Source organism: Periplaneta americana, chromosome 16 (genome assembly GCF_040183065.1).
Source record: "Periplaneta americana isolate PAMFEO1 chromosome 16, P.americana_PAMFEO1_priV1, whole genome shotgun sequence".
Taxonomy (NCBI): domain Eukaryota; kingdom Metazoa; phylum Arthropoda; class Insecta; order Blattodea; family Blattidae; genus Periplaneta; species Periplaneta americana.
The window spans coordinates 40,007,441-40,025,004 of NC_091132.1; the positions used below are offsets into that span (position 1 = coordinate 40,007,441).

At 35.4% G+C, this 17,564-nt stretch overlaps 1 protein-coding gene across 1 annotated transcript in view; it reads right to left on the minus strand.

Annotated features, from left to right (window-relative positions):
- Faf2 (Fas-associated factor 2) overlaps positions 1-17,564 on the minus strand; it is a 28,171-nt gene that overhangs the window by 5,592 nt on the left and 5,015 nt on the right. The window contains exons 2-7 of the mRNA XM_069815169.1: positions 13,138-13,459; positions 10,922-11,108; positions 7,711-7,884; positions 2,756-2,851; positions 430-601; positions 172-315 (exon numbers count right to left, since the gene is read on the minus strand). Of these exons, the coding sequence (XP_069671270.1) occupies positions 172-315; positions 430-601; positions 2,756-2,851; positions 7,711-7,884; positions 10,922-11,108; positions 13,138-13,459 (1,095 nt within the window). The remainder of the gene's footprint in view (positions 1-171; positions 316-429; positions 602-2,755; positions 2,852-7,710; positions 7,885-10,921; positions 11,109-13,137; positions 13,460-17,564) is intronic.

Genomic DNA, 17,564 nt, shown 5'->3' on the forward strand with positions numbered 1-17,564 from the left:
TAGAAACCAGGCTTAATTTAATTCACTTGATATTATGGAGCTTACAATGTGTACCATCTGTAAATTGTGTGACAATAAAGAACTGAAAAAGTATACTGTAATTATATTATTTTATCATTCATTCTTAAATGTAGCATAGTAAAGCATCAAACAACATGAAGCAGCCGTTACCTCAAGGGAATGATTCTTCAAGAAACGCCGTTCAAGACGAGTCCCATTTGGAAGTTTGATAACAATGTGAACTGCATCTGGATGATCTGCTGTAGGTTCTTCTGGGACACGTATTTGATATTCAACTTTTTGTCGCCTGATTTCCTACAAAAAAAAAGAACAGAATTCTAACCTTCCTACAGAAAATTTCCAAATGAACATAAAATCACTCGTGAATTAAGTAAGGAATACAGATTACAGAATACTGTATATTCTGACCTCTCTGCGATACTGTTCCTCTAATTCTTTCTCTCTCTGCTGTCTTGCTTCTCCTTCACGTCTTTCTCGTTCTTCACATCGTCGACGTTCTTTCTCTTGATCTGCTCTAAGAGACTCAAGATATGCTTGGTCTTGCTGCTGTCTCAATGTCTGATTAAAATTGCGCTCAACCCTATGTCAAAAAGTAAATGTTTAATTTAGTTGAACAATTATTTAAAATCATAAATTGGTAGACATTATTTTACAAGTAAATTCCTGTTTGTGGGGTAGTATACAGAAGAGATGGACTGGAAGCTCAAAGATGGCAACCTAATTACTAATCTAACCTTGTGCAGCATTCGTAATTTAGATAAGGGCACTGTATTACTAATCTTTCTCAGCTGAATACCCGAATGGATTTCCTTAAGTACAACATTGGAATAGGTGTATAATTTTAAGGGGCATGTGATAGGTAGCTTATTGATTAAGACACTATACTACAAAGCCAAAAGTCGCGAGTTCGATTACCGGTGGAATTATGAATTTTTCAAATGACCAAAAGTTACGAGTTCGATTACCGGTGGAGTCATGGATTTTTCAAATGACCTAATGCTCCCAGAGTCGGATCAGTGTCTTAATAAAAAGTACCAGAGAGTTTTCCTTAGGGGTAAAGGTGGTACATATGTAGGACTGACATCACCACTGGTAGTAATACAGTAGAACTTGGTTATAGCGACCTCGTTTTGTGCGGCACCCCGCCTATAACGTCAAATATTCTGTGGTCCAACTAATTCCCCATAAGACATATGCTTTTCTACCTTGCTTAATACGACAAACGTATATGCGTCTACCTCGCATATAACGTCATTTTCAACCTCAGTTTGGAATATGATTTTCTAAGAACCAAAGCATTTTAAGATATATTTTGTTGAAATCTGGTAACCTGGCAAATTCTTAACTGTCCCCTTCTGTCATAGACCCCTGAAATGCAGGCAGATCCTCCACCACATTGTAACCCGCCCGAATTCATGTGGTATTAACGGTAGCTGCGTGCGATCAATTTCAATAGGAAGTTTTCACTAAATGGACGCATTTTAACGCAGTATGGCCACTAAAAGAAAAGTTTTAACATTGGAAGAAAAAGTTAAAGGGATTCATCAAATTGAGAATGGAATTTAAAAAGCTTACATGTGTCGTGAGTTTGGCCTAGTTAATTTCACAATTCAAACGATTTGGAAGAGCAAGGATAAAATTGTTGCTGTATTTGAACAGAATGGATCGAAGCTAAAGGAGGGAGCAGTGAAATTGTAACTGAAATTATGAACATAGGCTACTCGTACAACGTAATTTAGAAAGCGTGTATTTGGCAAGTATGAGACAACAGAGTAAAATGACTGATTACTTGACTCCTAAGTAAAGAAGTTTATTGAGTACGGAACAAACTGTTTTAATACAGAATACTGTATTTATAATTGTACGTGCACTTTATTTTGTTCATGGTAGGCTTAAAAGTGAATACATAAATCTAAAATAAGCCTAATTAAGTTTGTTATTTTTAATTTTCCACCTCACTAGACTGATAATACTAATCTTGGTTACTACGACACTCGTTTATAACAACATAATGTTTAAGGTCCCTTGGATGTCGTTATAACCAAGTTCTACTGTATTTACTGATTGTCTGCAGAGATAGGAGCCTTAACCACCCACTATCTTTGTGGGGCTCTATGTCCTTGTAGTAGGGATGATTTTACTTTTTGCTTCTATATAATTTTAATTATTTATTTAAAGTTTTAACATTCCTCATTATTTAGAAGAAGGAATTACAGTACAATCTTCATTATCCATTTTAATGGCTGGCACATAGTAAACAGTTAATTCCATTTGAAAAATAGAAACAGTCTTTTTTAAAAGAGTTTTATTTTTCAATGGCAGCGTCAGGCAGTAAGACCTATAGAATCTCAGAATCTGCAGTATAAATGATGGCATTATACCCGGGAAGCAGTGTGCATGAGAGTTCCATCTGTTCTATCATGTATATTTGGTCACTTTATAAGACCAATGTTTGAAGTGAAGATAATTGAAACATCCTATGAGCTAACAAGCAAAGATGGCAACCCATCAAAGAGTTGGCTTTGCGTGACACTTGTAATATGGCCAGAGTGGACATAAAATTACTGACAAGCCTCAGGAAATAAAACAAAAAAAGAAATAAAGACACAAATGAATGAATAAATAAATAAATAATTAATTAAATATGCAGTTCGATACATAAATAAATAATAGACAAATAAATAAGCATATAACAAATAATAAATGGTATAAAAATGAAAAAGAAAATAATTACCTTTCAGCTCTCGCAGCAATGAGGGCCACTTCATTATCAGACACAATTGTTCGAAGGCGACAGATGAGTTCTTGAGGTTCGACAGGGCCTTCCAACCTGAAAAAAAAAATTACTAAATAATGGAGGAAGAAAGAACAGAAGGGAAAAGAATGATGGTGGAAGGGGGGGAAAGGATCAAAAGCTACTGTCCACAAAGAATTTATCCTATACTTGGGAAGGTCTATGTTGGCAGAGCTACCTGATGTCTTGGGAAGGGTCAGGGAGGGTGAGTTGAACTAATCCTATGACAAAGACACTTGTATAGAACAGCATTTCCTCTTTCTTTCCTCCCCTTCCCTCACCAGGACATCTGGAAAGGTTGTCAGTGGTGGATGTTATTACAACTATGTGTTAACAACATTTTTCAGTGTAGTTTGAGAAGGGCCTTATAATAATTTTATAATTAAAATGTTAGAAGTATTGTCTTTATATTAGGCCTACTTGTCCTACTGTTTGTGATTCTTGGTGCAGGAACAAGAGGAACGCCACTGCAGTCTGACGCCAGGGAAATAGTGTGCAATGTACATAAGTTTTTCGTGGAGGAGTATGATGCTTTGAAAGTCGGAAACCCTACAATAAACATAGTCGAAGTAGCAAAGCGAACTCCTGCTGCGTTTGGAGTATCTGAACGCACTGTTTACCGTATCCTAAATGAAAAGAGAGAAGCAGATGAATCAGGAAAAAAAGTGTCAACTCCGGGCAAAAAGCGGCCGAAAAGATCTCCCACGAAAACCAATATAGACTCACTCACTGCGGCCGCCATCAAGAGACAGATTTACTCCTTGTACAAGACTGATTTTAGTCCGAGTGTGGAAGATATTCGTGATGCTCTCGATAAGTCTGGGTTATTTTATGGCAGCAAATGGTTGGTGCGGTAAAGACTAAAAAAACTTAATTTCCGTTACGCTAAGAATAACTTCGGACGGAAGCTTCTGATAGAGAAACCCGACATAATTGCTAAGCGATTCCATTTCTTGAGGAGGATGCGCGACTTAAGAATAACTGGCCACCCTATCATTTACCTAGACGAAACATGGATAAACATTAATCACACGAAGAGCAAAATTTGGATTTGTGACGATGGTGGCATTTCTCTGAACGTGCCCTTAGGAAAAGGGGGACGATTTATTATTGTGCATGCCTATCACAGTTTTAAGTCAAGAAATGAACGCCGTTAATTTCAAACATTGGTTCGAAAAGAAACTCCTTCCGAACATTCCACAAAACAGCATCATTGTAATGGACAACGCCTCTTACATTCTGTACAGCTCCCACTTTTGCATCTTCTAAATCAGACATGCAGTCTTGGTTACGTCAGAACAACATAGAGTATGACCCAAAGGCGACAAAAATCGTATTGTACAACATAATAAAATTTTAAAAAGGAGAAAATGGTAAGGTACGAACTGGATACCTCAGCTCAAAGTGAACCACACCGGCGTACCGTAGTGCGACTGCACCATACCACTGTAATTTTAGTGTCATTGAGTTCATCTGGGCACAAGTGACAAATGATGTCGCTAAACATAATGTATCTTTCAAATCCAGTGAAGTCATAAAATTATTTGAAGAAGCGTTGTCCAAGTTCACGCCAGAGAATTGGAAAAATGCGTGTGAACATGTTAAAAAGGAAGAGGATTTTTTATTGGGAAAGGGATGGAATGATTGACAAAGCGGTGGATCGTTTCGTAATAAGTTTGGACTCTGATAGTGATGACGATGACGATGATGACAACATGGAAGTAGAAGTAGAAGAATCCGCCACTGCACATACAAATAGTTTTATGGAGAGTGTCTGTCTCTTGCCACCATCCCCCCCGCAGATGTCCGGTCAGCCACTGAGTGAGTGAGAGGTAAGAAATATATCTTTCTCTGTCTAAATTTCTCTGCCAACTAAAGAATTCTATACTATAGTTGGTCAAACTATCGATTTCAATTTTTAGCATGATATTTTGCAGTGACTGCTTGAAGATATGAGAAGAAGTCATCATAATCTTTGGTGAGACAAGAACTGCTGCTTCACCATGACAACGTCCTAGCTCACTAAGAGCCCAACACCCAGCAGTTTTTCATCAGAAACATTACAGCTGTCGTTCCCTATCCTCCTTACTTGCTGGGTTTGACCCCAATGTGATTCTTTCTGTTTCCAAAAATGAAGACCATGCTGAAAGAACGTTTTGATATTTTGGAACATCCATAATGAATCACTGGCAATAATAAAATACTCTCGTCGAAATGGACTTCCAGGGAGTGTTCCAGCAATAAAGGAAAATGCTAGGACCCAGTGCATCCATAAGCAATAGTTCAAGGATGATGGCAGCCAATGGGAGCTGTGGTGAGTTTTTCAATTTTTTATAGCATCAGTCCAGAATATTTTGGGTACCACTTCATCTGTATTCCATTCAAATGATAAAAGTTATGACAGCAATATTAACCACTAAATTAGAGAATGCTGTCGTGTAAAATGGTCTCATTTTTCAAACAGGATTTGAGACAAAATGTTGTCAAGAATGTGTGCTTAATCTGTTTTTTATGAACTGTACAATGAGGTTTATGAAATTTATTTTTCACAGATTCTGCCGAATAACTGATATTAATTGAGTAAAATGTAAAATAAATTAATACTGGGTAACTTATTATTTTACAATCAACATAAATGTCACTTCAATCGTTTCATGTCAAACATAATACTTCAGTGCACAATAAGAAAAATATTTAGTTTTTTACCAATTGTAATTAAAAGTATCTCTCCAAATAGGTTTATTAATTTAATCTCAAAGATAAGTGGATCATATATTGAATGAAAGCAAGTAACGGTCTCTTATACCAATTTACTGTTAATTAGTAACTACTCATACTTTTATGCATATATAAAGAAATAATTTAAAATAAATTAAATTAATAACAATTCCTATATGGATCACATTTAAATTACCACTAAACAGAATTGTAATTGACACAGTCAAAATGAAAACTGACCAAGTGCAAAAAACAAAGTTTTGAGAAAACTAAAAAAAACTGTACATTATTCAGTTTTATGTGAATAATGAGCTGAAAATTTTACAATTACAACTTATTGACATACAGTTTACTACACTAAAGTTGAATTAATTCTTACTTGCTCACATTTAGATATATAGTATAATTTATATCCCTTTTTTGGGTCAGTTTTCACTTTGACAAAAATTTTTAACACACATTTTCAAAAAAAAATTAGGAAATCATTCATTGTTTATACATGGAATTTTATTTTAAGCTTTATAGTGATTACTGAAACTCCAGAACGTTTAACTACAGTATAAAAGTATGAAATGAATGGAAAATTAAAGAACAATATTAGATCCTTCAGACAACATTATATTACTGTCTCTTTATATTACTCGTCACCTTCACTGTTGTCACTTTCTGATAGGTTGCCAGCAGTATTAGAACCAGTTGTTTGAGTATGATTGTAGAAGTCAATGTGGTGTGGTTCCATATACTTAAAAGTTTCCGTATGTCAGCCATTTTTTTCCTTTCACTGGGATCCCAAAAGGTAGTACGTGTATTTGCTGTTCTGGAAATCTTAGACCACCAAGTTTTACTTTATTACGAAGAAGGCAGAATTTGCTCCAAACATTGGCACTAGCCACTTCTGAAACTCTAACTGTTAATGATCCAGTTTCATATTCAAATCTCTTATATTTGGTAACTTTGAACTTTTGTTTGCAGGTTGTTACAGATTTTTTTAAAGTACTGCTGCAGAAACTCTGAAAAGTTGTAAAATTTAATGGAGTCAAAAGAAGTAACGTCATACTTCTCCTGAAACAAATTCACCCACTGATCTGGAACAAACACACTTTCTTGGCTGTGCTTTATTTTTGCAAGATGTGAAAAATCAGAATCACGCAGTAATAATGAATGTCCTCTTGTTAAGAAAGTATGGTAAATCTTTTTAATCTGGTCACTATTCTCCAAGACTTGCAGAAAGAACACCATCTTATTGTTTTTGTTTTGCCCGGCACACGCTTCACTAAAGAGGTATAGAGTATCAACTTGTGGTTCAATATGTTCATTGATGAATGTTAACAAAGAATGTTAACAAAGAACGCCATGGCCAGAAGAAGAAGGGCTTCTCGATACTATGCTGATGAATACCGAAAGTGTATAGCCATAAGTGTCTTAGATCAAACATTTCATTTACTCCTATCTTCGGTACTGGAACATGTTGCATGAAATCAAACGAGATGGTCTCTTAGATGCTTAGATTTCATATTTAGAGTCGAGATATGGTCACTTTTCTCATCGTAAACGATAGAGAACCACATTAAAAACCAAATGGCATCAATATCTCAATTTCGAAAAAAAAGTCAGTTGGTCAGTTTTCATTTTGACTGTATCAATTTTAGAAATATAGTAGTATTGTTACTGCATATGTATACAACACTACTAATATTTCTGAAGGCACATAGTTTAGAAAATTGAAATATATGTTATAGAACTTTATCCTTGTGTAATTAGGGTGTTAGTAGGATTGGTATTTTTCGGGCTTCAGGGCTGTGGTCTGTTGGTAATGCAACCAAACGTTTTGTCTGCTATTCCAATGGACATCTTCAGTGACATGGTACACGTGAGCGGTGAGATCGCTGTGTGTATCAAGGATGATTGGTACTGAGACTGGTAGCACGTCAATATTTAAGGTGTGGGAGGGTTGTGGCTTGTCATCGTGGTCCGCACCAGTGGCTTCAGTTTTCTGATTCTGTCATAATGTTCAATTGTCAGAGTAAGGATTTGATGTGTGTGCTTCTCAGGGCTGGGTACCAACCTTTGTTGACAGTGAGTCCTTCTTCTTTACGATTCACAACGGCGGCGCCGGAACGAATTTTTCTCCGCTAATAAATAAAAATCACTTAGTTTATGTCTATAAATTACAATACCTTCCAACAACTGTCATCCTTCCATCATGCAGAACTATTACTGCAAGAAAAGGATAGCCATTTTCACGGAGTGCTTGTGAAACACGATAGCCCTCTGAAGTTGTAACTGAGCATGCCCAGAACAGCATATTGGTGTTTATGTAACTGATCACATCTGGATTTGGTAATGTATATCTGTAACATAAAAAATACACAATGATTTCCTTTTCATATTGTTTTAATAGTTTTGATTGTTAATACATATATCTGGCAGTGGCTGATATGTCTACGCAATCAGATATCCAACCTCGCAGTGCAGCAAACAATGTAAATACCATATTTACCAGCATAATAGACGCACTTATTTTTCGATTCTTATAACAAAAAACTAGAGTACGTCCTTTATGGGAGAAAAAAAAGCATGTATTAAAGATGCGTCAGCTCGAATGCTGGTTAAGTGAGATATGGTCCACTTTACAATAGGTCCTTTTTACGAAAATGTCCAACATTTACAAATGTCCACATAGAAAATTCGTCCATGTCATAAAAATGTCCTTACCTGAAAAGTCCAATGTCAGCAAGTCCTCATCTTAAAAATGCCCTACGTTCAAAAATGTCCACAAATAAATTCGTCCATTTCCCTAAAATGGACGACAAGGAAAATTGTAAGGAAAATGCTGAGAAATTTGTTGTCATTTCAATTATGTTATACATATTACATATGTAATACAAAAGCTATATCTACTGTTAAAAAAATTATCTCATTATATATAGTGTGGTAAGTATTTTCAGTGTTATTTGCAGTTAGGTAATATCTAAAACTACAAACTACAAAACTTCCAACAATCCCATGCACTGTGAAAAGCTGAAAGAATTGATTTGGTACAGTCTTGAACGTACCATCACTGAAAATCGTGTCACTGGCAGCCAAAAGTTCTAAATTTCTATCGGTGGCAAACATTAACATTCGTCCATCATTAACACCTGAATCAAAGAACAAAAAATTTTGTCCCCTCAATGTTTTGTCATAGGGTTCAACAATGTCAATTTCTCTTATTGATTGAGGAAGTGGAGGACGATTTAGCTTCTGCTGATAAGAAGCCATTCTGATTACTGCAGTTCTTTGTGGAAGACTTACGATAATTTCTTCGTTATGAACTCCAGCAAGTTCCTGTCTGACAACAGAGCCGGGAGGCTAGTTAGTAACTCATCTCTGTTGAACAACTTTGTATGTTGGACCTTTTTGTATGGACCTTTCGTATGGTGGACCTTTTCGTATGATGGGCTTTATAATAAGGTGGACCACATAGATGTCGGGCTTTTTCACACCATGGACAAATTGTATGTAGGACTTGAAATGTTGGACTATTTAGTTTGTGGACATTTTTTTTGTGGACCTTTTGTACTTGTGGACATTTTGTTATGGACCTTATAACCTGGAAGCCGAATGCTCAAATAATCGATAGAATACATAACGATATATGGGTCGTGACTAATTTATATATCGATTGCATCGCACTTAAGACAATCGATAGTTAGCAACAGTTGTATAAACAGGTGATAACTTGTAACAATGAATACAGCGACAATAAGACAAGACACTTTATTGTTATTATTAACACTAGGCTTACCTAATTCACTGTCAGGTTCAGCATCACTACTATCATTTGTCACAGATTCACATTTCTCTATGTGTCTATTATGTGGAGACTTTTTTTTTTATTTTTTACGCGAAAAATTGGGGTGTGTCCATTATGTGGGGGAATCCATTATGTGGGTAAATATGGTATACTGGTACTTTAATTATTACCACCAGAGTTCACGGTGTAAACGATTTGAAATTATAGCACCAAAGTTTCCTGATGATAATCTCATCAGATATGAATATGAACGAAACAAATTCTATAAAAATGTTCATACAACTAATGGAACTGCATGCTGTTTAACTTTCAGTTATTATATTACTATTATGTACCGAAGTACATATGATATTTCCGTGCACGAATTCTGCATTATGATATAGTGAAGGATAGGTAGAACAGAGAAAAATTTTCTCCAGCACTGGGACTCAAACCCGGATTTAGAAGCCACACCAGATTCAAATTCCAATGCCAGATTGAATACCTCTCAGTTTAAGTTCTACCTTTCTGTTCCCCTTTGGTGGCCTACCCTCATGTACTGTGTCACAGAATATGTGACAGTGGCACAATGTCCAACACTATGTACAAAAGAGCACTCATTACGAGTGACTAAGTGGTCGGGATCCGACAGAACAAGGCCCTGAATCACGAAGTGATTACTTACGCTTATCATATACCGAAGTACATATGATATTCCATGCAAGAATTCTGCATTACCATATGGAGAAGAATGGGTAGAACGGAGAAAAATTCTCTCTGGCACCGGGATTCAAACCCGGGTTTTCAGCTCTACATGCTGACACTTTATCCACTAAGCCAAAGTTATTAATTCAGAAGGTTGACCGAGTGAGGGAATTTTCATCTTCTTTCTGTCCTGCCAGCAATTTCAAGTAACTCTAAGCCTTAAAACTAATAACGAAATGATTACCCTTAGCAAAACATCTATCTATCAAACAATATTATATTGCAGTTATACTGTCAGACTCCAAACCAGCTATTCTATCAATACTCTCTAAACACACACCTTCATCTCAAACAGCAGGAATAACTAAAATGCTCTCTCAATAAAAGAATTGTATTCCAATGGATACCATCCCATTGTGGAATCCTGGGAAACGAGAATGCGGATGTTTTAGCAAAGAAGAACAGCAATGCTACTTAAAGACCTGTTACTAAATCTATGTATTACTTTGTGAAAAGATTTATTAAATCTACATACTTAGACTTCAACAAACAAAATTTGATAACACAATCTCAAGGGAAAAAATGGAACTCTCTGAATCAAAATCCACAGTTAATTCCCGACTTACCACGAAAATCGTCTATAGCTGCATTTAGATGGGCAACAGGCCATGATTGTTTGGCCAAACACCTGCATAGAATTGGAATATATCAGTCCCCTAACTGCCCATTGTGCAAGTCAAACCAAGCAATGGATTCGGAACACCTCAAAATCTGTGCTTCACTGGCTGACCATGATAATATCTTTGAAAAATATTGGAGTGCAAGAGGTCAAATGACTTTATTGTCAAACGCCTGGCATTAGAAAACAACAACATATTATAGTAAAAGTAACTTATAAAAGCAGGCACCTGCAAAAGTTTGTGGTGTCTTGATGCTCCTCGCAATGTAAGTAGACTAGAAGGAATCTTAACTCCTGTTTGGCATCATTAAGTGCTTGACTGTAGGTGCCTTGATAAAATACTGGATGCTCACGTCCATATTTTTCTTCATACTGACGGATGAATGAGAGTACATCACCTACAGGATCTGTTACATCTGCAAATAAATAACGAACAATATAAAAATTGCAAATATTTCATTATATTTTATGCAGTAACTAATGACTCATTCTTTATACACACTATACCATATTTTTATTTATTCATTAAAGACATCAGCTCAAAGAATTTGAGTGACCACAAGGTTCCTGAAAACAATAATGTGATATTTGAAACATTAAAGAAAAAAGAAAGTTAATTGTTGAAGGCAAATTCAAATGAATTAATTGAAATAAAAATGATGATGTAATATTTGAAGAGAATCCTTGATAATATTTATAAGAATAGACATTACATAATTAAAAGGGATGTGGAGTTCCTTAAGATAATTCCACGTGAATTTTGCAATAGAATCTCTACTGCAAAACAGCAAACCAATGACAGACCATTGTTTAAGAAGGATGCTGTATTTTTGAGAAAGATAAAGCAGACTTCTTCTCAATATCAACTTCGGTGGCCTGACTTAGGTTCCTTTCGAAATGGATAATAGGGTCAAGAACAAGAGCCCGTTTTAAGCGTCCATTAATAGCAATAATGTCTGCCCGTCTAAAAAAACCATCTGATGATACACAATGAACTTCCTCATGAATCTCCAAATTTAAAGTTTTTAACGATGTCGCCAAAGCATGTCGCGCACAATGATGTCTAGCATTGATCAGTAGCTCGTCTTTAGGCACTGTCCAAGCATGTGTCCAAGTGTTTCAAGCTCACTACAGTCTGGATGATGGCAATGGGTTGTGCTGAGTTCTGCCCGGTACTGCATGAACCACTGAAATATTGCTTGACATTTTTAAAGCACTGGTCCATTCTGAGGAAGATAGGTTCTTTCGTTTGCTTACCCATGAGTTAGTCTTGGGAAGATCACTATAAACAATGATCCCTTTACCACACAAGGTATGGTTTGTTCAAGTTTGGAATTCATTTCTTTAGTGCTTACGAATTTTACGACCTGACCAGTTGATAGCATCAATAGTGGTGATATTCAATTACAAATACATAATGTATGTAGGTGTGTCTGGAGCAGCATGCTGTGATCGATTTTTAACCGTAGAAAATATGCTCCCAATAGACATTCATCAGAGATTGAAGGCTGTTTATCATGATCAATGTGTCGACATCAGTATTATGCAATGTTGGGCTCATGCTCGTAATGAACCTGGTGCAACTCTCAACTTGTGTGACAAAGGACGTAGTGGAAGACCACGCACTGCAACTGTAAATTTCTGATGACGCTCAATCTCCGATGAATGTCCATTGGGGACACATTTTCTGCTGTTGAAACTTGACCACAGCATGCTGCTTCAGATGCAATGACATAGTGCTGAGACATGTCGCCATGTTTCAGACTATAACTCAGAGCTCTCTACTGGCAGAGATACAAAACTTGCGTCACTGAAAACAGAAAGTTCACTGAATACAATGTACTATCACTAATATTTTTAACTATATTCACAGCGACAAAAAAAATAGGAGGGATTACTTTTCAGCACACCCTCTATGTTCAGAAAAGTTTATATCAGAAAAAAAAAAGAAGTTAAAGTATGTATTAAATCTACATACTTAGACTTCAACAAACAAAATTTGATATCACAATCTCAAGGGAAAAAATGGAACACTCTGCATCATAATCCACAGTTGATTCCCAATTTACCACGCAAATCGTCTGTAGCTGCATTTAGATTGGCAACAGGCCATGACTGTTTGGCCAAGCATCTGCATAGAATTGGAATATATCAGTCTCCTAACTGTCCATTGTGCAACTCAAATCAAGAAATGGATTCAGAACATCTCAAAATCTGTGCGTCAGTGGCTAACCATGACAATATCTTTGAAAAATATTGGAGTGCAAGAGGTCAAATGACTTTACTGTCAAATGCCTGGCATTAGAAAACAACAACATAATAAAATTAGTTCAAATGTAGAGAAGAGTTGAATTGGTACATTTAGCTGTTATTTTATAATATGTAAGGGTCTTTTAAAGATAAAACTGTTCATAACATAATTTGAATAATGAAGCCAATACTCACATCTTCGAGGATCAGGCTGTAAAAGTCTGAATGTAAATTGGAGGATATTTGCAATGGTGTTGTAGCAGAGCTGTAAGACTAGCGATACTACATATTTGAAAAGTCCACGTAAACTATGAGGGTTGTTATCACGAGGTGGAGAAAAAAACACATGCTGAGCTGAATGATCATTCACTACAGCAGGAGTGTGGACATCCGAGGCAAACACAGATGGTCGCCCTTCTCGCATATTCAGCTGATCTTGTACAGACACTTCCAAGTCCCAAGCATGCCTTTGCAGAACATCTCTGCATATTGAGATATCTTCAATTCCAGTTAAGTCCTGCACAGAATAAGTATATACTTATCAGTTATCACATACAAGTAAAAAGAAGTTTATAATATAAAATAAGTACAGACCCAGAAACAAAATTCAGGTGGTCCAAATTTTGTTTCTGGTCTGTACATTTACCATTACCACATGCACACAGTTCTCAGAAACACGGAGTGTACACAAATGCACTTATTAGTTGAAAAATTTCAGCTACCACTTTTGCATATCACAGCTGTGAAATCTTTGCTAAGACTTCTATCACTCCTTCTTGAAGCTCGCAATAAATTGACACAGCATCAGTAATTAAGATTACAGTATGAATGGAAGTTGGAAGATACATATGGAGATAGCTGGGACGAATAGTCAGTTCTTCTTTATGCAAATGTTACATTAATGAAAAGTAGAAAGAAACTGCAGCAAGAAAATTACTGAAAAAAAAAAAATCATACAATGCAACATATTTACTCATGAGACAGTATGACAGTTATTCGAAATGGACACCCTGTATTTCCAGACACGTCACTGTTAGTACTTTCTGTAGATAACAGCAGAGGATTCAGAAAACTTGATGGTTAAGAAAGCAGAGAAAGATTATACAGAAACAATGAAGTGAATTCGATTTGGACCCATAATACATCATTATCCAAGATCTTTTTCCTGCAATACATTCCATCTCCACTAGACAAAATCATCCATCCAAAATCTTCAGGTTCTTCCAACTTCTCTCCTTTTAATTGGGTAGTAATCAAAATAATTCCCAGGAACCTTGAACTATCATGAGTCCAGCTTTTTCTTTGGGTATTGCTAGGCACCGTAATTTTTTGTAACAGTAATACATGCAAAATTTTCCACAATTACTTTCTTTGTTACATTTACTCTTCTATATACCTAAAATACCATATTTAAGCAAAACAAACTCGTGAAATTTGGATCATTGTGCGAAATGCGTCAATAACCACGAAATACACTCCTTCCATTGCAAAAACTACGAAATATGCACCAAAAGTTAATTCAATATTTTTATAAAACATGTTGTGACTTTCGTTTCAGTTAATTTGTCAATTTCTTGGTAGCAGCATAAGTCTAGTATATACAGTCACGAAACATGAGTTGTGAGGGTGCTACGAACAGTAGACTGTGCAAGTACTATTTTGCATTGTCTGTGATGAGGCGATAGTAGTGATTCTAGTGGTTAGAAACTATCTATGGATGCATATTTACTACGTATTGAGCTTCGTGACTGTATATACTAGACTCTGATAGCAGTTAACTTCAATATGTCTGTTTTTCCTCTATGGAATTGTGTACATTGACTTTTACATATATGTAAGTTAGGGTATGTGTAACACACAACATTCTTCAATCTTTGCTGCAGTATGTATGTACTGGAGGCTATATTTTGATGTCAAGAGGTTTTGGGGAGACTAACAAAGGATCACAGTGAATTTAGTGTGAATCCAACATCTAATGTAGACAGTGAGAGAGGCTTTTCTGTGTACTCGAAAATACTCACTGACTGTCGAAGGATCTTTGTACAGGCAATGTAGAAGCCTTACTTAGTTTATATTTTGGTGATGCTGATATATATGATGCTTAAAAAAAACAGCAACACAAACTTTTATATAAACATAACATCATAGCTCTACATTTAATTCTCATTTCACGAAATACTCACTGAATTTACGAATTATTTCATTAAATATCCGTCGAAATAGTGGCAGGTTTAATGCCAAAATAACCATTTTTATTTAATCAAAAAATACAGTTCCAAGGTATTGTCAATAAATATCTCCAAAAGTTGGGTTATAAGTCATAAGTCCTATGCTATACACAAATAACACATTTTGGAAAATATGAAATTTTCGATAAACAAAATGCGCTTTTAGTATCACAGATTTATGTGACAAGCATGAAAGCCTCTAGAGACAGAAACAGCAGATATATGCCAACAAATAAGATATCAGTAGACAGTTGTGAGCATGCACAAAATTACCCGTATAAACAATCATCCAATACCTGTACAAATATGGAAAGAAAATATTATCTTCATCCAATGTGTTAGTATTTGAACTTCATACTCACTAAGTAATCATAATTTCAGGTCTGAGCCCCAGACCAGCTAATCTCACATTAGGTATTATCTTAATTGGTTTACATTTCTTCAGAGCTTTGGAAGATTGATTGCTGCCCTTTGTTCTAGCACATTAACTGTATATTAAAGAAGGAGACTGTCAATGTGGTCTTAGGATTTACTATAGATCGGCAGTTCCCAACCTGGGGTATGCATCTCATGAATATGCGAAAGACACAATTGGTAATGGCAGACATTAAATCTTGTTGCCTTATGTCATGCAATACCAGAATATACAAGTAAAGATAAAACTGAAATGATTTGTAGTTGTAATTCTTTTATTTTGTTACTACAAAATGTTGTAAAATTTGTATTTGATAAACATTATAAAACACATGTTAATGAAATAACTATCAGAGTTAACAGTTTTCATTATATTATTACTTTCAGAAAATCGTAAAATAAATATTGCTTTTGCAAAGTTTGTATCTATTATTTTAAAGTAAAAAAAAAAAAAAAAAAAAAAAAAACTAACCTAGGTTTAGATATACAATATTGTTTTAGTACAACTTATTAAAAAATTTGGTAAAAAAAATGGTGTGGGAGAATTTAGAGGTACAGTATCAGTAACAGCCTCGTTAAGGGGTATGAAAGATAAAAAAGGTTGGGAACAACTGCTGTAGATGGTAAGCGCTTCATGCCTTTGCTGCAGCAAAATGAGGGTAAAAAAAAACTGACTGCAAAATGGTGGACAATTAATATTGGCTTCTATTTCTGCTGTAATAAATTTAACCCTAAAAGAACCAAACATGTTAAACAATTTCGACTTCCATGATAATGACATGGAATTATTATTACTAGACGATTTTGACAATAATAAACGTTGCAAAAGATCAAAACACACATTCCGCCATGATGGATCGTGCAGCAAACTCGTAAAGCGAAGTTCTGATTTGCTGCACGCTTGCTACAGCACTGCTGCAGCGACGGTGAAGCAAATATAATAAAAGAACAGTCTTGCTGCAGCGCTTTATGTCTTGCTTTAAAAAAAAACCCAAGAATTTGTGGAGAAACATTACTAAACAATAGTGTTTTGTATGGAGTCTAGACATGGCCACTGCTTAACTTTTTTAACTTCCCAAGCGTCCTCTATAATCTTTTAGGGTCATTAGCTGTTATGTATTTAATTTTTTGTTTGAGAGTTTCATAATTTATAAGTTACTCGAACCAAATTAATATAGGCCTAGATTATAAACATCATTTTCTCTTTCCTGATCATCACATGATTATGCTAACAGTATATAACCTAAGCAACTAACAATAAATCATTACCGGTAAAGAAAATCATGAACAAATCCTGTGATAAGTATTTAAAACTGCCTTAAGACACTTGATGTCTGTAAACTTTCTACGTATGTGTTTTCCAATTGTATTTTAATGATATGGATCACAGTTTGATGATGGGACAAAAAACATGTGTGCACTTGGATCACTCATGTGATGACACCAGAATCAGTTCTATAGCTATTATAGTTTTGAAGTTATGTTTTTGTTTCACAAAATATGCCCGAAATTGAGTAATTTTTCATATTTTCAAATAAAAAACACACAATCTTTGGGTAAAAAATTCCTGGTAATTTGTATTTTTTGCCACTGCATGGGCACATCCAATAAATAAAAAAACCATGAATATCTGAAACAATGACGTGTAAGCCTCTAGTTAATTTCACATAAAAATGACATGCATATATCATACAGATTTGTGTAAAATGCTACAAGCTAGTGAAGTTAAATACCTTACAAATTTATGGTGGTGCAAGAACTACATCACACTGATCCTATAATCACGCATATTTTTTGAGAATAGATTTTTAAATGGAGTACATGGAGACAAAATTGACCCTAATCTCCTCTGTTTTTAACGTGGGTTGCTTTTATCTTCATGAGTATATAAATATTCAAATTACCAATAGGGCCTAATGGAACTCAGAAAAATCCGAATTCTTTCACGAAGTTCTCCTCTATGATGTGAAAATAGGTGTA